The sequence below is a fragment of the Eublepharis macularius genome, chromosome 15 (assembly GCF_028583425.1).
Source record: "Eublepharis macularius isolate TG4126 chromosome 15, MPM_Emac_v1.0, whole genome shotgun sequence".
NCBI lineage: Eukaryota > Metazoa > Chordata > Lepidosauria > Squamata > Eublepharidae > Eublepharis > Eublepharis macularius.
In genome coordinates, this window is record NC_072804.1 from 44,787,235 (window position 1) to 44,812,839 (window position 25,605).

Below are 25,605 nucleotides of genomic sequence, written 5' to 3' on the forward strand. Positions count from 1 at the left end.
GAGTTTTACAAGATAGATCAGAAGGCTTTGTCAATTTCCCCTCTCTACATAGCTACGAAGATCTCTCCGCAGAGGGTTTATTTCCTCTTAGCCTCCTAGAAGGGGAGGGGAAACTGACAGAGCCTTCCAGAGGCGAAGAGGAAATTAACAAACCCTCTGAGGAGAGATCTTTGCCTGCTTGCTAGAGAAGGGAAATTGATGAAGCCTTCCAATCTGTCTTTTAAGACTTAGCTTCCCAGCTAACATTGTGACTCCTTTCATGTGCGCGTCCTCGTGTAATTCATCTCTTGTAGTTTAGCTCTTAGAGAGAAGATGAAAATGTTCTCTCTATTCCCACACCTCAAATAATTTTATATACTCTTATCTTGCCTCCCTGAGGGCCCCACCGAGTGAGATACTTGGTGTTCCATGCCCAGAGCTAGCAGATGTTTTAATTAATTCAAGTACCAAGGGCGTGATTGCCCAATTCCGAGACCACAGCATTCAGGGGAAGTTAAACTTTCACTCCAGTGCTGTTTTCCTAGCCCCAAATGGCTCTTGGGGGTACTGCTATTTCCTTTATGAGAGACCAACAGGGCAACCGGTGGCTTCCTGGAATTGTTTTGGGTTGAGGAAATGGCACAGAGGAGAAGGTAGGTTGCCTGTAGGTATGTTGAAGTCTGTGAAGGCAGAACAAGCACAAACAGGAATACTTTAATGAAACTTTATTTTGTAATGTTAGAGCTAGGAGGGACGCTGGGCTGTATTTTGCAGAGATGCTATGCCATAGCCATTGTTTCTTCCAGCCAGTCGATGTAGTTACAAACTTTGGTAAAGACGCTGGGCTTTTCCACTTGGGAGCATTCTTCAAATCCCCAGGAAGTGATGCCCTGCAGTTCATTGTTGCAAACAAGTGGAGAGCCAGGATCGCCCTGTGGAGACATTGTGGGATTACTAGAGGGAGTAACGCTAAACCCCTTGATTCTTTTCCGGGATGAAGAAAAGCATTTTGGTGTTTGCATCCCTTTACAGAGTTAGAGATGAAATAATCACCCCACTTTGGGATTGCATTACCATGTCACTTAGTGGAAGATCTAGTTACCCATTTATCTCCTATGCCTTCATTCCACGTGTGCTTCTCTTTGAATGTTGTGTGTGTGTGTGTGTGGGGGGGGTTCCTCTGCTGCAGAGGGCACCTCCAGGCATTTCTGCTTGTGTAAGACTGATGTGTTTCAAGAAACCCCAAGTACAGTATCTAAGACAGTAGGCAGAGGTAAAGGTAGTCCCCTGTGCAAGCACTGAGTCATTACTGACCCATGGGGGGACGTTGCATCACGACATTTTCTTGGCAGACTTTTGTTACGGGGTGGTTTGCCATTGCCTTCTCCAGTCATCTACACTTTACTCCCAGGAAACTGAGTACTCATTTTACTGACCTCGGAAGGATGGAAGGCTGAGTCAACCTTGAGCCAGCTACCTGAACCCGGCTTCCGCCAGGATCAATCTCAGGTTGTGAGCACAGCTTGGGCTGCAGTACTGCAGCTTACTACTCTGCGCCACAGGCCAGACAGTATGTATGGAATTTTATTAACCAAACATGTAAAAATACAAGTTGGTTTAATGGAAAGAGGCGTACATATTTGAAGACCTTCACATCCTTTTCTCTCCCCTCATCACATTATGCACAGCTGCCAAATATCTTGCAGTTTATTATGCCTTGAATAGCTGCATAAAAGACAGAATAACGAGTGTCATGTTAGCCACCACTGCCTCTTTGTTGCAGGAAAAATTTTCCCAGCTAATCTGTATCCACCATAAAAGCTGTTTGAAAGACACAGAAGCTTTGGCAAGAGGAAATCTGGCATCTCTAGAGAAGGCCTCTTAATTGGTCTTGTTGTGTACCAATTAATTGATCATTATTATAAGATATATACAGAATAGCACTGCTCTTTCTTTTGCCTGTCAGGCCACCTCTGTGGCAGACAGCAACTGAACTAATAAAGTTTTCCTAGTGTAGAGGTGTAAAGGAAGTCTTGGATTTCTGCTGGTCAGGCAGCTATCAAATATGGCATTTGTGTATATGGCATCAGTCTCCCCCGCCCCACACATCATTTCCCCAACCTACAATGGCCCTGCGTGTGTGTGTTATTTGCCCTGTTTAGGAAACCTGCAAGTATTTCAGGGAATAGAGGAGTTTCTCCAAATACTATCCCCCCATTGTATATTGTTTCAGGTAGGGAAAATGAGGAGGGCTGAACGCATGTGTGTCATGCTCCTGATTGAACTGAGCAATGTACACGTGGGAACCGAGGAGAACCCACAATTCACATTAGACTCCTATCTGACATGAGATGGGGAGATCATACCCGACCTGTGTAGGCCACAATGTGTGAACTGATCTCTCAGAATGTTGAGTCCTTTCTTGTTTTGCAAAAATCAGGGGGAGGGATCTGGATTTAATCAATGTTAGAATATAGCAACATCTTGTGTACAAAGTGGAAAAGAAAAAGATCCAGCAGGGGGCAGCAAACTCTACTTAAACAGGACTGTAGAGAGAGTCCTTTCTTTCTAATAAGGAGTTTTCTCCTTGTCTGTCTGCCAAATGCTGCTCTTAGGGTAATCTTTTCTAAGAACTCTCAAGAACTCTCTCAACTAGCAAGGCAGCTAGTTAATTTCGTCTTTTTCCTACCCAGTCTGTTAGTTCTATCAATAAAGCTTTTGGTACTGTGAATCTGTTCAGTGACCTGACTGCTGCATGGGCACTCTGCCAACAATATTTAATAACTGAGTCTCAAAATACAGTGGGCTGTTTTAAAAAAAAGAAGAATGTAGAAATGTCTACATCTAGCACCATAAGGTTGCCCACTTTTTCTGGGATGAAAGGAATAGCTTCAGCTGCTAGATTTCTGCCTGCCATGTAGCAGTTAAAGTCAGAGGAGTACTGCCCAAAAAAGTGGGCAACCTCGGCCCCTTTGATGACCTTGATGTAGTGTTGACACAGATGCAGTGTTACATTTCACTGTGCTGAGCACAGCCCTGATGAATAGCAGAAAGTGATCACTAGAGGGCAGCACAACTGCTGTTTTTAGCCAACCTTCTTAAACATGAAGCTGCTGTTCTTGGCTGAAAGCCTTGTTTCAAGAAGATATAATTTGTGAGAGAGGAAAAACAGAATGAAACAACTTTCACTTCAGCATGAGATCTTCCAGTATGTCGGCTTTTTTCTAATGCTCATTGCAAGTGTTTTAGTTGTTGATGGGGAGCCTCTATAGACTTTTAAAATTAAGATCATGGGATATTGTTATTTGCAAATAAACAGATCTAGAAAATGTTTGCAAACTGAACTCATGTCATTCTATGCATCCTTGAAATTACAATGTTTCTCATTCCTTGCTTGGAACAGAAATGTCAGAAAATACATTCTCATTTCCACAGATTCTCTATTTCCTTTTAGCCATGTGCATCTCAGTAAGCATTCAAGAATCTCTAAACAGAGAGCCAGTGCTGTGCAGTGGTTAGAATGTCAGACTAGGATCTCTATGACCCAGGTTCAAATCTCCACTCTGTCACTGACCTTGGCCCAGGCACACCCTCTCAGCCTAACCTATTTCACAGGATTGATGTGAAGATAAAATGGGGGTGAAGAGAATGCTATAAGCTGCTTTGGAGGAAAAGGTGGGGTATAAATGAAGTCAATGGATAAAAAAAGACAATGTGTCATTTATGTTCTCTCTTTTTTGCATGGAAGTTTGTGGGGGGGCGGGTATCACTTTTACTTTACCTGGCAGGAATCCGAGCCACCCTGTTTCACAGTGGCACAGAACATGTTTTTCATTATGGCTTTGGGATAGGTCTCCATGCATTCTCTGTCACTCACGGTCGTGATATTGCCACAGTACAAGACATCTGGCAAGAATGCTGGGGAGGAAATAAGAGGAATTATAAAGACAGTCTTTTAAAAAGAGGGCTCAGGTTTTCAAACAAACAACTCGGATTGCGGGGCTCAGAGGAAATGACAAAGCCTTTACGTCTAGGTTGCCTCCTTCTCTTTGTGGCCAATGTGCAAAAGCTTGCCTCTTTTATGCAAATCCTGGGTGTGGCAAACAGTTGTGTCTCTTCAATGTAACAGCTATGTTGTGGTGGGACCCAAACCATGGCAAGCCTGTGCACAAGACAAGGGTTTTCAGGTTCTCCACTGGAGAATGTCCTTTTAACAGTATCTGGGTCACCATTACTTTGTACCATCTCATTGCTGATGCTGAACCTTCTGACCTGATCCTGTGGTTCATAATCCTCATCTGCTGATGCAAATATAACTTCAATTTGGACCCCAAATGACAGGGATGAGGGTGAGCAGCGGGACTCAGTGCGGAACACAGCACGAAGTAAGGTGGAGCCAACATCTCCTCTATTGGATTGATGCTATAAGAGGAAAGGGACCTTTTGAAGGGGATACATGCTTCTGCTCATTCCATTGGGGTTCAAAACTCCAAAGGGGCTGTGCAACACCACGTCAAATGATGGTGGATGGTAAGAATAAGAGAATTTCCACCTTTTTTTTTAAAAAAAGGAGCCAATCTATCAACTGGCCCCTTGAACTGTGTTTTCAACGGCAGCTTGGCCTGCTGACATCAGACTTTTCATTACATTAACATGATTGGGAGTCTACCAGCTGTGCATAGCTTCTCCCGATAGGGTTTATGTTGTCTGAACAGGTGCAGTGCACTTTATTTTGCAGTGAGTACAACTTCAGTATGCACAAACTACCCTTTGCATGTACCATGCGCTATTCCTGTTCAGAAAACATGGTGACCGCATGTATCAGGAGCATTGTAGGTAGTGTGTATTCCTGATACGTGTGCCTGCTGGGCTCCTCATACACATGGGTGTTACATCTGGAAAGGACTCTTACCACGGACTGATTCCCGCATGCTGAGCTGATGTTAAAAGGAAGAGCAATCGGGCCAGCTGCAAAATTGGCCACTATTTTTGATCCCATGGGTGAGCTTTTGAGCTTCCATGCCATGGCCCTTCTCCACCTTCTTTTCCTGTCCTTCTCTCCTTCCCCCACCTCTAACATTCCCAATTTCTTTCTGGCTTCCCCTACCTTTCCGCAAAACAGTAGTGCCCCAGCCAGACAGCACACAGTAGCTCTCAGGCCTAGGACAGCTCTTTGGCAAGGCTAGTGGTCGGACATTCTCGTTGATAAAGACCGGGATTAGAAGTTTGACCAACATGATGTCATTAGCCTTGCTGAAGCTGTCAAAGAAGGGATGGCGGATGGTCTTTATAGCAATCCTCAGCTGTTCTGTGAACTCGAAGTGCCACAGGCTGTGCTCTCCGAGACTCACAAAGAAGGGTCTGCAGCACCAGGAACAGAAAAGAGGGAGATAAGATGCATTTTAGAATGGAAAGATTGCACCCTCATAACATTCTGCTTCACACTGTACCTCTCCTCTCCAGGGTTAAGTAAAGAAAACTAAAAACAGAAACCATTTGGCACAGGACAGACTGGTCAACTCCAGAGGTGGGACCATCAAGAGATCCACTTTCCCCCTGCAATTGTGTGGAACAGTTTTGTTCTAAAAACTGCCTTTTCTTAAATAAAGGTGACAAGCAAACCGGGTAAGCATGGGAATTTCATGTGTCATTTTTACATATTTAAAAAGGGAGAGCAAAATGCCCAAAGGATGGGGAGAAACAAAAGGCTCAAACAGCATTTGATTTTTCCACCTTTTCCGTTGCACAGGCAAGGCAACTCTGTAGGTTGAGGACTTAATGTGAGTTACAAATTTCTCAAAGTAAAGGAGCAATCTTATGCAGGTCTACTCAAAAATAAATGTCATTTTATTTTATGGGCCTTACTCCCAGAAAAACATTCTTAGGATCACCGCCAGTGTTTTTTCCATATTTTTTCCAATTTCTTTAAAAATTGGGGACAATCAAAATAACACAAAACAATGTGCAAGTGTTCAAGTTCTCAAGATCCTAAACAGAGTTACTAGAGTCTAAACTCACTGAAATCAAATTGCTTAGGCTGGAGTAACTCTGCATAAGATTGCACTGTTAGTCAAAGAATTGCTTTCCATCCTAGATTAAAAATTCCTTAAAAGGTGCTTTGATTAATGTGAAGCTGATTAAAAAGTTTTAATTTTGTTTATATACAAATACTTGTATAAACTGCAGAGGGCAACCAGTGTCTTAGAAGAGGCATTCCCTACTGAACATGAGAAGTGAGGAGATGCCTGATCTTAGAAGATAATTGCCACAATTGAATGGATTGGATCTAGGCCTCCTATTTACTTGTCTACTGTGGGGAACTACCCAGTTCCAGCCCCCATTTCCCCATCTTGAGGAACTAAGGAGGGAGATTTTTTAAAAATTCCCTTCAAGTAACACTCTAGGAATTTCCCCTATTCTCTATGGTAAATATCATTGAGACTAGGGGAGGCAGCCTAGAGCATTCCCCATCAGTGAGATCACATCCTCCCCAACCTCTGCCCTCCTTAGGCACACACCTCCCCCCACATATCCTGGTATGTGCTGAGACTGTGTTGGGAACCCTATTTGAATCTGGCAAGCTTTTCCACTGTTGAAGAAGGGAGGAGACAACCCCTTTGATCACACCAAATGCCTATGGTGGGTATTGTGGGAACTGCATGAGGAAAAGTCGTCTGGGACAGGGTCTATAGCAAGAACATGGGATGGCAGAGCTAAAAATCTGGCTTGATCCAACCCACTGATTGTTTTCTCACATGTATCAATCTGTAAACATATAGGCAATTGGCAGTGTCGTTCTAAGCACTTATAGCCTTCTAAATCCATTAAGGTTAAGAAACTTAGAAGTGTGCAACTCTGCTTAGGATTGTACTGTTATCGACTCTGCCTCATATAATTCATTGAATAATATCTGTTTCGTCAGGCAATATCCCCCCAATCCAATCATTGGTATAAGTACAGAGAAGGCTGCATCCTGCAGCTGCACTTACCGACCAGTGTGGCATTGGGCCGCAGTAACCAACCATCGCTTATTTATCAGAGTCCCTGTGCAATGCAATTTTGGACCATCAAAGAGGGCAGCTGTCCAAGGTTGGGAGTGCTCAACGCATTGGAAACCCCTGAGCATTCCCTGGGCAACCACTGTTAGGAGAGACGGAAATGTGCTTTGAGAAAACCTTGCCAAATTTTTTTTTTGATGTGATTGTGTGTGCAGCTGCACAAGGATTCTTTTTGGACTGTAAAATCAAAAAGAGTCCAGTAGCACCTTTAAGACTAACCAATTTTATTGTAAAATTGGTTAGTCTTAAAGATGCTACTGGACTCTTTTTGATTTTGCTACCACAGACTAACACGGCTAACTCCTCTGCATTTTTGGACTGTGTTTCACTGATGGGCACATGTGCTTCTGAAGTAAAATAGAACAGAAGTCGACATTCTTAAAATACTGCACAAAAAGCTCAATACGGTTGTGAGATAGTTAAATTGCATGTGGCTGAAGACTTATTCAAATGAATTAGCAAACTAATCATACATTTGATAAAAAGTAGATCAACTGGGACCGGAAACTTAAAAGCATTGAGAAATATGGTACATCCAAGGACAAAAAAAAGGTGGAATCAAAGCAGAATAAATACTCTTAATAACCTTCACATCTTCATGCTGCAATTGCACTATAGCCCCAGGTAGGTAAGAGATCAGCTGAGAGAACCCTGAAGCAACTAGAAATCTTTAAAAACTATAGAGAAGCAGTCAGAGGAAGATGGAGGAATACTTATTGAATTTCATAATGCACAGAAAACAATCAACATGTTTAAATGCTAAATGCAAGATAATTAGGAGGTATCGAAAGGACCCTGCTGTGGCCATGATCTTATGATGGTAATAGAAAAAGACAAATTCTTTTTTTGGTGGGGGTGTACAAGAACTGAAAAAAATTGATTCAGGACATTGGTTGCTCTGACACTGCTTTGGATGGTTTCTGCCCCTTAATTTTCACTCCTGGTTGAGCCACCATTCCTTCCTTCTCTCTTCAGTTTTCAGTCCCTGTGCCCTGCGACTACCCATCCAGAGGAATCTAATCCTACAACACACTCTCCAGTCCTAACACACACATGTGCTTACCTGCAGAGATCGCAAGCAGAACACCTGCCAGAACTTCCATGCTTATCAGGGGAACAGGTGGCAACAGCCAGGGTTGACGTCTCACTTGGCTCCAGGAATGTGCTGAAGAACAGAAGGAAAATCATCGACGGCATAGTGGTTAGATTGTCAGACTAAGGTATGGGAAGCCCAGGTTGAAATCCCCACTATGACATGGAAGCTTGCAAGGCAATCTGGGGCCAGTCACACACTCTCAGCCTAACCTACTTCACCAAGTTGTGAGGATGAAATAGAAGAGAGCAGAACGATGTCATCTGCTTTGGGTTCCCATTGAGGATAAAGGTGGGCTATACATAAAGTAAATCAAGTAAATTAAAAAAACCCAACATTTTGCATGCACTCCAGATCCAGTTCTGGAACACATCCACCCCAACCTTCTTGAACCTTCCACTCTCCCCAAACCTAATCCTGACTGTAACCCTAACCCTAACCCTAACCCTAACCTAAACCTCAACCTTAACCTTACCTCCACTGAGAATCTCCCCGTGCACTTTGAGAATTACTGATCTAATTCAATTTGCAGAACTATGGCTAAATCCAATGCAATTTATCACCCGAACAGCCTCTGAACACCTCAAAGTGGAAAGTCCAGCTGTGAGCACACCAACAATGTCCCCCTAAAGAATACTAAACTTTTCTATACCATGTTCAGTGTTCAAAGCATGCCACATCTATCAACAGTAAACTTTACAACAACCTCAATAGGGAACAGATGGAGAACTGAGGTTGAGAGAGGGGGCATGTCTAAGACCGCTGAATGTGGCTGAGAAGTCAGTTGAACCAGGCTCTCGAATCAGTGCTGATTCTCTTTACCATGTACACAATCAGTGCTGATTCTCTTTACCGTGTATACAACATCTGCTCTACAAACCAACAGTACATGCATGAACTGTCACTCATGCATTAATTTGTCCCATTTGTATCCCGTCCTTCCTTCCATGAAGTCAGGGTGGCATACTTGGATGGGGTTATTCCATTTTTCCCACACAGCAACTTTGCAAGATGAGTTGGCTGAGGAAGAGGAAGAGTCCCAATACCATTTGACAAGCTTCCTGGCCCCAAGTGGGATTCCAAATTTTACCACAATCCAAGCCCTACACTCCACTACTCCACATTGGTTCAGCATTATGGATATCTCTGCCCATGTTCTCTGAACTGTACGAATATTGTCCATCTACTCCAACATTTCCACCACCATCACCCCATAACAATAGCCCAGAAGTTATATAGATGCAGCAGTCACCTAGAGTCTTGACACAGGACTTCGTTTAGCAGGAGACCTTGCCAGTCACTGTTGGAATCCACACAGCTCAAGGGATGGAGCCAGCAGGGAGACTCTATCGTGCAGAACTCTTGCAAAGGGCCAGAGATAGAACTGTTCAGGAAATCTTGCCTTCCACACCAGCTGGACTCTGCTTTAGGATGAGCGAGGCGGTCCCGCCCACTCCACACAATGCCAGTCACGCTGTTCTGAGGCCAGCCTGTCTCTCGTTTGACAACTACACACTCCTTAGATTTTAACTAGCTGCCAGTCACTGGGCTCAGAAACCCAAAGCATCTCGTACCTCTAGAACACCACCTCCTCTTCCATCATTAAACCCTTGTTTCAGTCATGGCATGCACTTCTTCGGTGATTCATTTTTATTTGGGTGTCACTGCTTGCTTGGCCAAACTCACAAAACGGGGATTAAGCCACTAATCTCATGTCAATGAGATTGGTGGAGGCAGCTTCCAAGGGGCTGCCCCTCCCTCCTGTAAAGCACAACCAATAGTTGTCCAGGGATGTTAGGAAACCAGGGTTGGAGAGATGGCATTCTGCCCACTATTGGTTGTGCTTTACAGGTAGTCGGAGATGATGCTGGAATGTGTCACTTGCTGCATTTCTGCTGATGAGACTATCGGTAAAGGTATCAGAGCAGATGAGGCTAGTTTCCCCCTCCTAACTAGCTAGTAGTCCTGATATATGCAACAGAATTTCTAGGCTGTAGCAGAGAAGAAACCTTTAAAAATAATCAGCTATTAGGGTACCTAGCATAATGAACTGTGCAATCTTAAGCACAGTTACATCCTTCAAAGACAATTAAAGTCAATGGGAGTACTTCTGTTTAGGATTGCACTGTTAGAGGTGTGCCCTTCTTGCAGGGTGACCCATATGCCAGCCCTTGTTCATGGGACTAGGGGACTGTCCCCTCTCCACAGCCCAGGCGTAATGACTATTAACTTTAAAAATGACACCTGTGAAATATTAGTGGAAGAGAAAGAAAGAGGAATGAAATGGAGAAGAGGATGTGGAGTTGCGGAACTCAGATGGGAGTTGTTCCCTGGGTGGGCAGGTCATAAGGAAGTGAAGATTTGCAACTTGGAGGCACCCCGTTAGGCAAGGAACACCAGTTCTTGGCGAAACTGTTGAATCTTGCCACACTTCCTAGCAGTTTGTGCTTTATGGAAGAATGTTTCAAGCCAGCATATGTGAATTTCACACTTTGGTTTGCTTGTGTAGGCAATGCTTTCAGTCAGAGTTGCATCATCATCTCAAGGACATAGGAGCTTCATTCAGATGGAACAAGGAAATCATGACTGGTTTGTTACAAGAAGGATCCGTGGAAGTCCTCAAGTCCATCTGCTCCCCACCCCTTCCTCCTTTCCTCATGGGCCAACTATGATTTATTCTCTTATCAAACCACAACTGAATCTTGATTTAGAGCTGTGGTTTGAAGGGGTAGGAACAAATCATGGTTTGTTATTTCATCACAACCGCGATTTCTTGAGACTTATTCCAAGGTAAGCGTGCATAGGATTGCAGCTATAATCATAGGTGTTTGGATTTGCCCTGAGTGACAAAGGTTCACATTCCTTAGAGCTGGGACATTGTTGCATACATAATTACAGTCATATAATAGCAAATGTCACACCCTTTTCTTTTTGTCTAGGAGGGGAGCAGTTGGTCACCTATGGCAGTGGATGATCTCACAGATCTAAGTTGTAATTCAGGGTGTTCCCACCTGGAATAACCTTGCAGGGGGTTATTAATGAATGTTTGATGGTTTACTGTGTTGAAAAAAAGAACTACAGTATCACAAGTCTCATCAAGACTAATTACTGGTGTCACTGGTTCTATTGAAGCCTCAATCAAGACATTTTCCCTCAGCAGGAACTGGAGTGTGGAGAAGAAAAAGCCACTTGTCATATTTCGAACCCACCTTTCCTCAAATGAACTAAAAATGCCCTCCATATATTTATTTACTTACTCCATTTATATTCCACCTTTCTCTTCAGTGGGGACCAAAAGTGATTTAACACTAATTTCCTCTCCTCCATTCTATCCACACTACAACCCTGTGAGGTAGATTAGACTGGGAGTGTGTAACTGGTCCATGGTAGAGTGGAAATTCGAGCCTGGGCTTTCCATGTCCTAGTCTGACACTCTAACCCCAACACCACACTGACTCATATATACATCATTCTCTCCTCACAATTTATCCTCACAGAGAGGATAGATAAAGAGAGAGAGAGAGAGTGAATGGCTTATAGTCATCCAGGAAGTATCATGACTGAGTTGGCCTCAGAAGTTGGGTCACCAGCCCCAGTCAATTTAACACCTATGCTATATTGCCACTAAAAAGGAGAAGATAAATTTCAGAACTGTTGAAGAGATCTCCACTTCTAGCCATATCCCTCTTCCCCAGACCATGACCTAGTTTTCACCAAAGCACTCAACCTATGTCTGGGTTGTTCAGCTATAGATTTATTTATTTATTTATTTATTTATTTATGTATTTATTTATTTATTTATCTATTTGTGACTTTTATTCTGCCCTCCTCATGAGTGGGCTTTTGGGCATGAGGGGCTCACCCCCCCCCCAAATTCCTCTCACACAGAAATATTGTAAGTCTTCACCCTGACACATTAATTTTCTATGTAAAGGGGAAATGTTGTACGTAGGGACCTTCAGTCTTGTGAATCTCCCGACTGAAGTGGTATAGCCCAAATGCAACTTTTCCCATCTCTTTGACAGCAAATTACCCATAATCTGTAATTTCCAGAATCTTTTAACTCACATATTTTGTTTTAAAACATCCAGCCACTGGCATTTCTATTTTAAGGGGGAGATGAACTGTTGGAGACCCTGGGAGCTCTTTTAACTCTTTCCTCTCAACCTGTTTTTCTGCTGAAACTCTGTTATCCCAAGCTTTTATTGCTGTAGCTTTGACCAGTCTATTTACATGACAAAAGGAATGGTAATGTGTCTCTATAATTACAGATATCTCTTCAGTGGCCTTCAGTGTCAGGAAACTGTTCTCTTCAATTGCCCATCATGAAAAAGGAGATTCCTGACTACGTGGAGTGAGGTGGGAGCTCCACGTCTGCATGAAAATAAATGGCAATTAAAATGCCAGAAGGGACACAAAGCAAAGTGGATGGGCTTTCTTGCTGCTCTGTACAAGTAGCTTCTTTGCCTCCGTGTAGTCCAGTGGTCCTCAATGTGGCATTCAAGGTCACCATAGTACCCACTGATGAGTTCCCTGGTGCCGTTTTGCTTCTTCCATAAAGCATCTTTCCCAAAGGAAATACCCAGCCCTGGCTTTCCTCTACTTTGTTGGAGCAGGAGGCACTTCAGAAGAATCCAGCACGCTCCAGCTTTGTTTCTTCAGAGAATACCTGTTCAGAAACTGCTGCCTTCATCACTGGAGAATGCTTGGCTTGTCACCTCCCAACATTTTCTCAAAAACTCTTGGCAGCCATTTTGTGATTTCTTCAATGGCAGCCATTTTGTGGCAGTGCCCATTCCCTTTCCTCATTATTCCAATAGTACCCACAGGCTCAGTAAGATCGGAGACACCTGCCCTAGTCCTACATGCTAACCATTACACCTCACTTGTTCAGTGGAAAACTTTGGGTAGTCTCAAAGGTTAAGAGAAGATTTTTTATTTCAAAAACAAATTTTACTATTTTACATTTAAAAAAACAACAACAGCAGGGGAGCATGAAAAGCACCAAACAAGGGACAAACAAACTCGGAGGAGCCTAGAACAACAAACGTTCCCCTATCTCCTATCCCCAGCCTGCCCAAAGTTCTTTCAGGATCTCCTGAGGCACCCAATCATCAATTGTTGCGGATAGTTTCTTGGATCCAGTCCACATATTTGCAGACATTTACATAGACTCCTGGTCTATTGGGTTGTGCACATATCGGGGGACCCCAGGACACAATCCCTTGCAGTTTTCCGTTGCAGACAAGGGGACCACCTGAGTCACCCTGCAAGAAAGAAAAAACAATAGCACTGAATTAGTTCTACATATCCACTCCTCCATTAGAGTCTACTCATCAAGATAAAGTAAGCTGAGGGGTGTTTGTGGAAATCTACAAGGAAGTGCCCAAGAGAACTCTTCACTGGGTTGCACTTTGATCTCTGAGCTTCCAGGGACCTTCTTCTGGTACTCCCTTCACCTTCAAAAATATCCCTCAAGGAGACTATGACTCACCTGACAAGAATCTGCACCACCTTGCATCCTTCCAGCACATACCATGTTCTCGGTGATGTAACTAGGGTAGATGGATCGACAGACTCGATGATCGACAATAGAGATGTTTGCACAATGCAAGTCATTGGGCATATTCACTGCAAACAAAGATGTGGGTCAGAGGAAAGGCTTTCTAGACCCTTTGCAGACCCTTGCAATCAACTTATTCTCCTAGTGACAACCACCTTTGTCTCTTTTGTGATCCGTAATAGATAGTATCCTTCATTGTGCTAAAAATGGACTTTTTTGGCTCAAAGAAAGATGACAGATACATAGTAGAAGTTTATAGAACTGTGCGTGCTGTAGAGAAGGTGGATCAGGTTATGCAGAACGTGTTATGCAGAACGTCTCTGGTTCAGGCCTGGGCATCTCCAATTATAGAGTCCCAGGGCCAAACTACAAGTGACGCCTGACACTAGTTGGACACTTGTCAGCTTCCCTCAAGTTTTGATGGGAAATGTAGGCGTCCTGGTCTTGCAGCTTGGCTCTCCGACTGTTGTCCAATGGACTTTTCAACGGTCACTTGTCCAACATTCCACCAAGCTGCCTACATTTCCCATCAAAACTTGAGGGAAGCTGACAAGTGTCCAACTAGTATCAGGCGTCACTTGTAGTTTGGCCCCCAGAGGAAAGACCTTTCTCTGCCCAAGATGCTGGAGAGCTGCTGCCAGTTGGGATGGACAAATACTAAGCTAGAGGGAAAAAATGATTTGATATATAAAGCTGAGTTATGTGACAGAGAGAAGGTTTCCTTTCCCCCAGTAGGGGGCTATGCAACAAAACTGATCAGTGGTAGATTTCAGACAGACTACAGAAAGAATTTCCCACAACATGTCACTTATTTCTGGAATTCAAAGCTGTGAGATGTAGTAACAAACATTGATTTAGGGGCTTTAAAAGAGCTGTAGGCAAATTAAGCATCCAATTGTTGCCTCAGTTCTTTGTTGCATTGTTTTCCAGTTCTGTAATCCTAGTCCTGCTGTCTAACTAAACTGCTTTTCATATTTAGTAATCTGCCTTGAATCTCAATTAGAAAGGCAGGCTATAAATGAAGTCGTCGTTCTTTTTGTTAAGATCAACAACAATAATGATACTTTAAAAATGATACTAGTACTCATATATTAGGTTGCACTGATTTTGACCAATTTCCCCACTCAGGAGAGCCCCCCCCCCCAAGATGCTGGTACTAAGTACCAGTGAGTATCACCACAAAAAAACCTGATAATAATAATAAATGTAGTTTTGAATTTCTTCTTAAGCCTATCATGGGGAGAAAAATCTGAGGATATATACATACTATTTATTTTACAATTGCCCTCCCCTCAAACTGATTTTTTTTTTGCAGCAAATGGCCTCATGGAAACAATAGCTCCTAAAGCTAAGCTTAAAATGATTTCCCAAACAGCCTGACCATCATTAGAAAAATATCAAATTGACCATATTCCGACATAAATTCAGAAATGAGTCTGCTATAGAGATGAACTCGCAACTCAGAAATCATTTTCCTCCAAGATTGAATTTTAAGGCAACAGTTTTTCTTGATTGGAGAAGAAGCCAGCTTTGCACACAGCTGGTTGGCCAGTCCTTGTGTCATTAATGGAGCTATTCCCCTCCCCCTCATCTCATACAGCCTTGTAGAGCTGATTGGTGGGTCGATGTGTTGGCCATACCTTCTAACAGCAGTTTTTAAAATGTAAAAAAAAAGGGGGGGGGATTCTTTAAAAAAATATAGTGAACAGATGCTGAAAAATATTTGAGTGCTTGGAGACCCTCCAACTCCCAAACAAAGCAGACAGCTTGCATGAGCCATGTAAATCCAGTTTTCAGTCTGGAAGTTGTATGCATATAGTTGTAAAGACTCCCCTCACAGGAAAAGAAAAAAAATACACATTCCTGTTTCAGTGAACATCCACGCTGTAGGCTTGCCAGCCTCCAAGTGATAGCTGGAGATCTCCCTGAATTACAACTGATCTTCAGGCAACAGAGATCAGTTCCCCTGGAGAAAATGGCTGCCTTGGAAGGTGGACTATGCCATTATACATACCTGTCTGAGATCCCTCCCTTCCCCAGACTCCATCCTCTTCAGGCTCTGCCTCCAAATCACCAGGAATTTCCTAACCTGGACCTGGCAACCCTAATCCACAGAAAGTCTGTCTCTAGAGTTGCCAGGTCAAGCCTGGGAAATTCCAGGAGATTTTGGGGGTGGAGCCTGTACAGGGTGGGGTTTGGGGAGTGGAAGAGCCTCAGAGGGGTATAATGCTATAGAGTTAACCCTTCAAAGCAGCCATTTTCTCCACGGGAACTGATCTCTGTTGCCTGGAGACCAGCTGTAATTCCGGGAGATCTCCAGCTACCACCTGGAGGCTCGCAACCCTATCTGTCTCTCTCATTCCCATGGCCACTTGAATGCTTCCCTAATGGTTACCACTCCCATCTTGTGCCCTCATGAGCTCTGAATGCTTCCTAACCTACCTTGGGGGCTTGTTGTCGTGCCCCACCCTGACACGAGGCATTCTGTCCCAGGCACAGGGCAGCTGGTGGGCAAGGCCAGAGTTTGGACTTTGTTGTTGATGCACGCAGGAAGCAGAAGTTTGACCAGCATGAGGTCGTTGTTCTTCGTTTGTGGGTCGTAGCCAGGGTGTACGATGACTTTGTAGGCGATTTTGATCTGTTCAGACCAGTCCAGACGTTTGAGGTTGTGCTCTCCAAGGCGGATAAAAAAAGGCCTGCGAAAAAAGAATAATGCACACAGTTGGTCTCTGCTGAGAAATGATGTCTGGCAGGAGGATGGCCAAACATTAGCAGCTCTGGTCAGTGTGTGTGTGGGGGGGGGGGACATTCACCTCTGTGGTTTCTTCATGGCAGGATGCCATTAAAAACAACAGAAAAAAATTAGAAATTTAAAATTAAAACATTTTAAAATATATATAAACAAACAAACAAACAGGAACAGCCTCACTGACAAATACAGGCAACCTACCCGGCAGTGAAAGGAAAGGAACCTCTGTGTAAAACTTGAACACTTTCTCTTTACTTTGGCTGCTTTTAATTATCTGGAAAACTCATATTTACTCAAATTCAGAACTAGGCTCCCCCCCTTCAAAATATGCCATCAAAAAAGAGGGAGGGGGGGTCATCTTAAATTTGCATACAGGTAGGGTTGTCAGCTCTGGTTTGGGAAATTCCTGGAGATTTGGGAGTAGATTTGGGAGAGTAGGTTTGGGGAGAGCAGGGACCTCAGCAGGGTATAATGCCATACAGTCCACCCTCCAGAGCAGCCATTTCATCCAAGGAAACTTATCTTTGTAACCTGGAGCATTCCAGGTCCCTCTTGGAGGTCAGCAACCCTGCATACAAGTTTTGTCCAATAATAAAAAAATCTTTTGGGGTATAACATTGGGGGATGCCAAGGGAGGGATAAGAATGGAGAACTTGGACTTGGAGGAAGTAATTTTACAAGAAGACAAAAAGGAAATTTCAAAGGTCTATAAAGTGTTGTTAAAATGGTATACTGAAGAAGAGGTAGTTAAGGTGCAAATGGTGAAGTGGGCTATAAATTTTAATAAAGAAATAACAATGGAGGCGTGGGAATATTTGTGGAAAAATACTTTGAAGATTACGACATGCACTAACATTAAAGAGAATGTCTATAAAATGATCTATCGTTGGTACCTGACACCAAAGAAAATTGCGCTAGGGAATGTGAACACGTCTAATAAATGCTGGAAATGTAAAAAGCATGAAGGATCTTTGTACCATATGTGGTGGACTTGTGAGGTAGTCAGGCAGTACTGGGGGGAAATAATAAGAGTAATAAGTGAGATTTTACAGTTTCAAGTTAATAAGAACCCAGAACTCCTGCTACTGAACTTGGGAATGGAAGATATTCCAGCACAACATAGGACATTGCTTTTTTACATGACAGCAGCAGCTAGACTTTTGTATGCGCAAAAGGGGAAAGTACAAGAAGTGCCAACAATCGAGGACTGGATTCACAAATTGCTGTACATGGCGGAGATGGATAAACTGACAAGAAAACTAAGAGACCTTGATCCAGGACAGTTTAACACAGATTGGGAGAAGCTGAAACAATATTTGGTGAAAAAATGGGAGGTGGGAGGAGAACTGTGGCAGTTTGAAAATTATTGAAGAAAAACAAAAGAAGAGAGAAGTGACTATACCGGGGGGAGGAGAGTTAAAGAAGAATTACTAAGCAATTATTCTATTTGATTATTCTATACAGTATTAAGTAATAGTTATTATGTGATATTTAAGAATAGAAATTAATTAATTAATTATGTTGCTGGCAGATAGGGGTGTAATTGAGAATTAACAGAATTAAAATTCATGAATACAAGAAGGGGGGGAATGAGAAGTAGCATATAGAATATAGGTTAAATTGATTGACTTATGCTGAAGGTATTTTTGGTTATAGCGATATTTAGAAATGTGCAGAACATGGGTCAAATTGATTGACTTATGTCGAATGTATATTGTGTTTATAGGTATATTTAGAAATGTGTAGAATATGAGTCAAACTGATTGACTTTATGTTATAAAGATAAGAGATATAAGAGATATAAGAGGAAGTAAAGAGTAACATATAGAGTATAAGTTAAATTGGTTGACTTATAAATGTATTCATCACTTATGAGTACTCAAGTTATGTATAGGGAGGGATAAATTGTTTGTCCCATATTGATGACATTAGAATGAATAAGTTAGAGTACAGGATATTGAGAATATTACCAGTATTATTACTATTGAATAACATGCCAGGAATGTATTAGTTAGTTGATAAGTGAAGGGAAATTGACTTAGTACTGTGTTATAATAGACTAGCTTAGAAGAGTGTGAAAGTATATGTTTAATTGACAAAATAAGTTGAAATGAGTAGGGGAAGAATAGACAAAGGGTTGGAAAACTGTTGGAAGTCAACAAACGGGGGGGGGAAGGGAGGGGGTTAGAACTGGAATATTAAAGTAATTTGATTGTTATAAATGACAAAATATTTCTAATTCCAATAAAAATTTAATAAAAAAAAACATTGGGGGGGTCATCTTACATTCAGCTTCAGCTTCTTTTCAAGTAAATAATATAAGTAATTCTGTTTTCCTTTCAGGTAAGTGATATAAATGCTTCCTTCCTCCCAAGTAAAAGCCCACATTTTCTAAGTTCATGTTCACATTTATAGCCCATTCCAAATTGATCCAGAAGTAAATCCCAGCAAGCCCAATAGATTTTCTCCCACGTAACTGTGTATACTATTGTAGTCAAAACAGGTTCTGTATTTACATTTCCGGCTGTACCTGTTATTCAAATGTGCATTGGCTTAAATATACATTTGATTCATATATACAATGACTTTCTTCTGCTATCTGTCACACATTTGCATTGTGCACACAGATAACATGACAGTCACTAGTGATTTGACTGAGACTTTATTTAGATATTTATACCCCACTTTTTCTTGTTATCATTAAGTGCCTTTAGGTTTTCTTAAGTAGAGGATAATGTTTTTGCTCATCCGCCCCCACCCTGATGCTGCAGACCCCCCCCCACTATGTTGTTCTTGTAAGTCTGGTAACTCCCAGAACCAGTGGACAGGAGTAGGAGGGAGAGAGCAGTGAAACTTGCCACCCCTTGTAAGAAAACGTAAGGGAAGTTTTCTTAACCGCATGGTTGGATTCCCCCCTCCCCAATATGTACTATATCTCTGGTATGGTATATTGTCATTATTAGAGATGGGCACGAACCAGGAAAAAACGAACCATGTGGTTTGTGGTTCATCACGTTTCATGAACCATGAACCACGAACTTTCATGAACCTGCTCCAGTTTGTGAACCAATTCGTTTGGTTCGTGTCGCTTCCAGGCCAGCAAATCATAACTTCCCGGTCAGCAGAAGGTCTCTTCCGGGTCAGCAGAAGGTCTGCAGAAAGCCCATCCCCCATTGCCAAGGAAACTGATTGATTGGTGCCAAGCTGTCTGCAGTGATGAATTGAAAAACGAACCAAATGAACGGCCTAAAGTTCGTGGTGGTTCGTCAGAAATGGGCTCTGATGAACCACCAGTTTGTGAACCACGAACTGGCCCGGTTTGTGCCGAACCTTGGTTTGTATTTTGGTTCGTGCCCATCTCTAGTCATTATATATCATGCCAAAGATATATAAACTATATTAAGCATGCAACCTGATCAATTCATGTTTATTCAGAAGTAAGTCCCACTAGTTTCCTGTTAGTCTCTTGCCATGAAAACCACGCCAGGTGGGTCACCATAAGTCAACTATGACTTGAGGGCATGACTTCATTTTTCAAGGGACAAACTATAAAGCCACCATATTCTGGGGCAGGGAGAAGAATCCAATATAGGTAGATCTTCTAATGGCATTTGAGATGGAGACATGGCTCAGTGGTAAATCATCTGTGTGGCATGAAGGAGGTTGCCGGGAGACAGTCAGGGAACATGCGAAGAGTCCTTGTTGAAGCGAAGATGGTCTGAGTTTGTCAGGACCGATTTGCAAAAAATGTGGTAATGTGTCTAAGTTGACCCATGCATGTTAGCAGAGGGTGTCTCCGTCATGCACACAAATCTGTAAAGTACGCACACAAACTCCCCTCACCTTGATAGACTATACTTACCTTCTCATTTTACAATGGGCAGCACTTAGCACCCAGGACTTATGGATCAAAGTCCCACCGCATTTCAGGGAAAAGCCAGAAAATAGAGCTGCTTGCCATGGTTGTGAATGGGGGGGACATGGCTTCCCACCGAATACCCGCTCGTCATCTGCTGTGGCTGGAAGAGCATAAACCAGAAACAAGCACTGCTCAGAGGAGATGTGGGGAAGCCACATAAACAAGAAATTGTGTATGGTGTTGTAAGTGTAATACTCTCCTCATGTTGTGGGGTTTGTCTATCTGTCTGTCGGTCTCCCCAAGGGAGGCAGGGCTGCGCATTGTGCAGGGAAAAGCCAGAAAAAAGAGCTACTTGCCATGGCTGTGAATAGGGGGGAACATGTCTGTCTCCCCCAGGGGGGCAGGGCTAGGCATTGTGCAGCGCTGCGTTATGCCACATCACTTCCAGTTGCATAACCAGAAGTGACATCACACATTGCCATGGTGCTCTAGCAATATCTATAGCAGCACTCCCCTCCCCATTTTTTCCTGCTACTAAAATGGGCGGCAGCAGGAAGTCAGAGGCTGGAGGAGGGAGGAGGGAGACCTGCTCTGACTCTGTCTGTCTGTTATATTTTTGATCCTTCCAAACAAACACATTGCACACAGTGTATATGGAACACATTTAATGTGGAAAGAGATAAATGGCTGCAAGTTCCTTGCTACATGCGTGCTTTTGAAACCTGTATCTCCAAATATTTAAATATTTAAATTTGGGGGGCCATACAAGCAGGGATTCATGATGTCTGTACATCTGTGCAAGTGTGGAATATGGCATCTATGCTTTCTTTTTTATGGTTTTTGTGGTTTTATGCCCACATGATCCTACTGGTCTTTCCACGTTGATTAGTCTGGAGGTGGGATCTTAGGAAATCCTTTCTAATGATTTTCACATAAGCACACATGCATAAATTGAGCATATCCTATGAAGGCATACACCCAAACATATTCATCACACCTAAAATGGCACATACACTTTTCTGCCCATCCTGGAACTTACCAGCAGACAGCAGGAACAGGAGGGCTGGCAATAGCTCTGTGAAAATAGTAAGCTTCATAGTAGGGGATAGTTCTGTCCTGGAACAAGATTTCCTGCTGGAAAGAAGATTGGAAGGAAATTATCCCTTTGGTGTAAGAACTTCAAATGCATGGATGAAGCCAAAGGAGAAAACAAGAGGAGACAAAGCACTCCGAAAGAGATACTTTTTCTTCAGCACCTGGGACATCCCAGCAAAAGAGAAAGGGAAATCCATAGGGCTTTTTTTCAGCAGGAACATGGTGGAACAGAGTTCTGGCACCTCTTGAAAATACTTGGCAATAGTGAGCGAAAATAATATTATTTCAAGGAATCCTGTGTGTTTCTTCCTTATTTCCCTCTTGAGAGTTCCACCACCTCTTTTCCCAGAAGAAAAACCCTGTCTCTGTATATGGTGTAGATAGAGTTAAAAATTGCATAGCCATCATTTCAGATTGCTGTTGGAGGTCCCATTTATGAAGGTCGTCCTGCGTAGAAAGTGTAAATAGTAAACTGGGATATCACAAAGAAAGATATAGTGCTTTCCCTGAGGAAATAGTTTACGATACGGAGAAATTGATCGAGAATGAGACATAATCCTGTCCCTTTCACTGTAATAACTATTTCTGATCTCTGCCTGTTGAGTAAAGTATAAATTCTGTCCATTAACTTTGCTGGTGGAGATCAGAATCTCATCCTAATAAAGTAATAATGTTATCCAGAAAAAAAATGATAAACACTTCCATGCTGGATCCGTTCACACTATTCTCAGTCTACAAGGTACATACCAAGAACAATTAAACATGCAGAGATCTCAAATCATAGATGCCTAAACTATTTATATTTATGGTCCAGAGCACGAGAGGCCATCAGAAAGTTGTATCCTATGAATCCCTTGCAGCTCCAGGCTGAAGTTATGATGGAGGGAGTGCCTGATTAGATCCTTATTTGGAAGATGCATCCTGGGAGAAATTTGTTACCTGGCTTGATCTGTCCAGAGATTCACAAATCAAAAGCTGCCAATATCCCAGCCCAGACAGTGAGGATAAATAATTGGTTGTATTATCAAGTTCCAAGATTAGGCAACTCCCTCTGCCTACAGACAAATCCTAGCAGGATTCCCAAGAGGGAAAACCCTTGAAAAAAACTTGCAATCTTGGAAAGAAGACATGAGGAAATCATATACTTTGAAAGACTCTGAAAGCACAGAACCCAAAGAAGAGATTTCTTACCACCTACGGTTGCAGGATTCTAGGTCTCGTCTCTTTCCCCTCCTGGCTTTTTATTCCAAGTCCTGCCCCAGATTAGTTGAGTTTGCTTTATCAGGAAGTACTTGTTAACACCTCCGCCTCTATCTTTCAGATCCCAGTGACTACGACCCAGTCCATTGTTTGGATTATTTAAACTTCCTGATGATATAATAGGTAATTGTCGGAGGAGGAAGATGCCCGCCAAAAATCTGCCTTGCGCAGGGACGACTCATACAACCGCTCTCTGCTCGTAAGTGAGTGCTCTTCTCCCCTTGCACAAGCGGCCTGAATCATTTGCCACAGCTGCCAGCCACAGTTTTCCTCTACTGCTGGAAATTTTCCCAGTGTGGCTTGTGTGCAGCAGGCCTTCCCTTGAGGCTACGTATAGGTGGCTGCTTCCATGACTGCATTTCAGGGACCAGTATTCATCCATCCATCCATCCACCCCCCACCCCCCCATCCACCCCCCCACGCACCCCCCACCCACCCCATCCATCCATCCATCCATCCATCCATCCATACATACATACATACATACATACATACATACATACAAGGCACTTGTAGGCTGTAATCTTTGCCCCCATTGGCAATGGAAACAGTGTGCAATGGCAATGGTAGCACAACACAACATTGTTCTGCCAGCGCAAGAGCCCTGAGCAGATTGGGACCAGTATATCTGCAGGACTGCCTCTCACCGTATGTCTCCAGAGAGTGCTCTGATCAGCCCATAAAAAACTGCTGGTGATCCCTGGCCCCAAGAAAGCTTGCCTGTTCCCTAACTAGAGCTAGAGCCTTTTCTGTCCTGGAACCAGCCTAGTGGAACTCTCTGGGCCAAGCTACAAGTGACGAATGACACTTGCCTGGCAAGTGAACAGACTCACGTGTATTCCTTCCTATTCACTTGCCATTCACTTGTGCTCCACTTGATCAAGCGGAGAGCAAGTGAATAGCAAGTGAACAGGGAGGAATACACGTGAGTCTGTTCACTTGCCAGGCAAATGTCATTCGTCACTTGTAGCTTGGCCTTCTGTCTGCTGAACCCCAGGCCGACAAGATTTATTATCTTTTGCTGGGGCTGTAAGACAGAGATGTTCTGCCAGGCATATGGTTGAGGCTGGGTTATGGGTGGGCTGTCCTTCTGGTCTCTCGTTGTGTGTGTGTGTGAGCCCCACCCTGATTCCTCCATTTGGTTGGACTACTGCTGCCCTTTCAACTCCCATCCCATAAAATGTTTGATTAGGGCTGGGAAATATGGGCTGCTGTCTAGAGTTGTTTTATTACTGAAATATATGTTTATTTATGGTTTTAATGCAAATTTTATTGTAATTTTAATACTGATGTTATCCGCTCTGAGCCCGTTCGTGGGGAAAGCAGATTATAAATCCCATAAATCAAATCAAATCAAGTTGGAGGAAGGCTAGCTGGACTAGAGAAAAGCTTCAAACTTTTGCTGAGCATAGCAGTAGGCTGCAGGCCACAATCAACAAAATTCACTAACAAAAATTAAAACACTCCCACCCAGGGGTCATTTCGTAGAAAAAGAGCTGGAGGAACTCATTAGCATAACTCATTAGCATAACTCATTAGCATATGCCACACCTCTTGCCATCACCGGATGTGTGTCATTGGTATAACTAATTTGCATATGCCACACACCCCTGACATCACCTATTCTGGCTGTTTTGGACCCAATCCTGGCCATTCAGGGCTGAAATTGGGTCCAAATGGCAAAAAGGGGCCCAAAACGGTCAGGATCAGGCTGCTGATGAGTGGGAAAGTGATCCACCACCCGTCAGAGGCCCGATCTGGGCCGTTTCGGCCCCAATCCAGGCCAAAATGGGCCCAAAATGGCCGAGAGTCAGGTGGCCCTGGCCACCTGACATGTGACCTCTTTGGGGAACTGCCAGAACTGCGATCCTGTGCATTCCCCTCGAAATGAGCCCTGCTCCCACCCAAAGAATTAGGGACACCTTTTTGTTCCATAGCACTAGAACTCCGAGCCACCCAATGAAGTCAGTGGGCAATTCTGGCAACATAAATGAAAGATTTGAGACAGATAAATTGAAGTGCTTTTTAACTTAGCAAGTAATTAAATTGTAGAATTCACTGCCTGTGGATATAGTGATGGCTGTGAGTATGGATGCCTTTATAAGGAGATTTGACGAGCTCACAGAGAAGTCCATCAATGGCTACTAGCCTTGCTGACTAGAGGGAACAAGGACCTTTCCATCCCCTTCGCTGTCCAAACTGCTATACATCCCTCCACCAGCCATTCTGGGAAGAGAAAGAGAGAGACCGCAAATACTCTTCTATTGGCTTTTATCCAGTTATTTCCTTGCAAACCTCAGTTTTTTCCCCTTTTGTTTCTCACTATTTTTGTGTGTGCACAAAAAGTGTTCTGAGGCATGTATGCACTCAGGTCAGTTGTGAGGGAAGGCCCAGCCTTGAGGGCCTCAAAACAAAACAGTGGGTTTTTTTTAAAAAAAAAATGCACAGAATGGTGCCACGTGTCAGGTGGAGTGGGTGGGTGGGATAATTATGTCCCTAAATATGTCAGCCAGACACACCACCATGTTCCATACACCTTTTGAAACAGCAGTTCGCTCATGGGAGAAAGGATTTGGGTTTTGTGTGAGTGAAGGGGAAATGCATTTCCAGACAACAAAGGCCTTTTCTGAGGGAACACTGGGTCGACAAAGAATATGTTAGCAATTGACCCTCACTGACCCTCACTGTTTATGTGTATGTGCTTTGTTGATTTTTTACTGTTTTATATATGTGCATTTTAAAATTTATTTTAATGTTTTGACTATTCCCACCTTGGGGACCCTGAAGTGGGTGGAAAGGTGGAATAAAGTTTTTTAAAAATAGTAATAATTAGCTGACTTCTGGCTGCCATCACTGACCAACTGCCATCACTGACCATCACTAAGACCACCTGAAAGAGGGATACCTGGCCACTGACGAAGTGTTTCCCTGAATTACAGAAGGAGGAAA

General features: G+C 43.1%; 2 protein-coding genes across 2 annotated transcripts; both read right to left on the reverse strand.

The window, feature by feature from the left end:
* Window positions 1–748: 748 nt before the first annotated feature.
* On the reverse strand, window positions 749–9,564 carry LOC129343254 (kallikrein-11-like). Its single transcript, XM_054999367.1, has 6 exons — window positions 9,383–9,564; window positions 8,101–8,202; window positions 6,969–7,119; window positions 5,087–5,340; window positions 3,761–3,897; window positions 749–911 (listed from the first exon to the last, which is right to left on the reverse strand). Exons 2-6 carry the CDS (start codon window positions 8,138–8,140, stop codon window positions 759–761), a joined length of 735 nt encoding a protein of 244 aa, XP_054855342.1. The 5' UTR covers window positions 8,141–8,202; window positions 9,383–9,564; the 3' UTR covers window positions 749–758.
* Window positions 9,565–13,190: 3,626 nt separating this feature from the next.
* Window positions 13,191–21,404, reverse strand: LOC129343253 (trypsin-like). The gene is made up of 5 exons (XM_054999366.1): window positions 21,341–21,404; window positions 20,305–20,461; window positions 16,136–16,389; window positions 13,625–13,761; window positions 13,191–13,397 (listed from the first exon to the last, which is right to left on the reverse strand). The coding sequence occupies exons 1-5, from the start codon at window positions 21,396–21,398 to the stop codon at window positions 13,245–13,247; spliced, it is 759 nt and encodes a 252-aa protein (XP_054855341.1). The 5' UTR covers window positions 21,399–21,404; the 3' UTR covers window positions 13,191–13,244.
* Window positions 21,405–25,605: the final 4,201 nt, after the last annotated feature.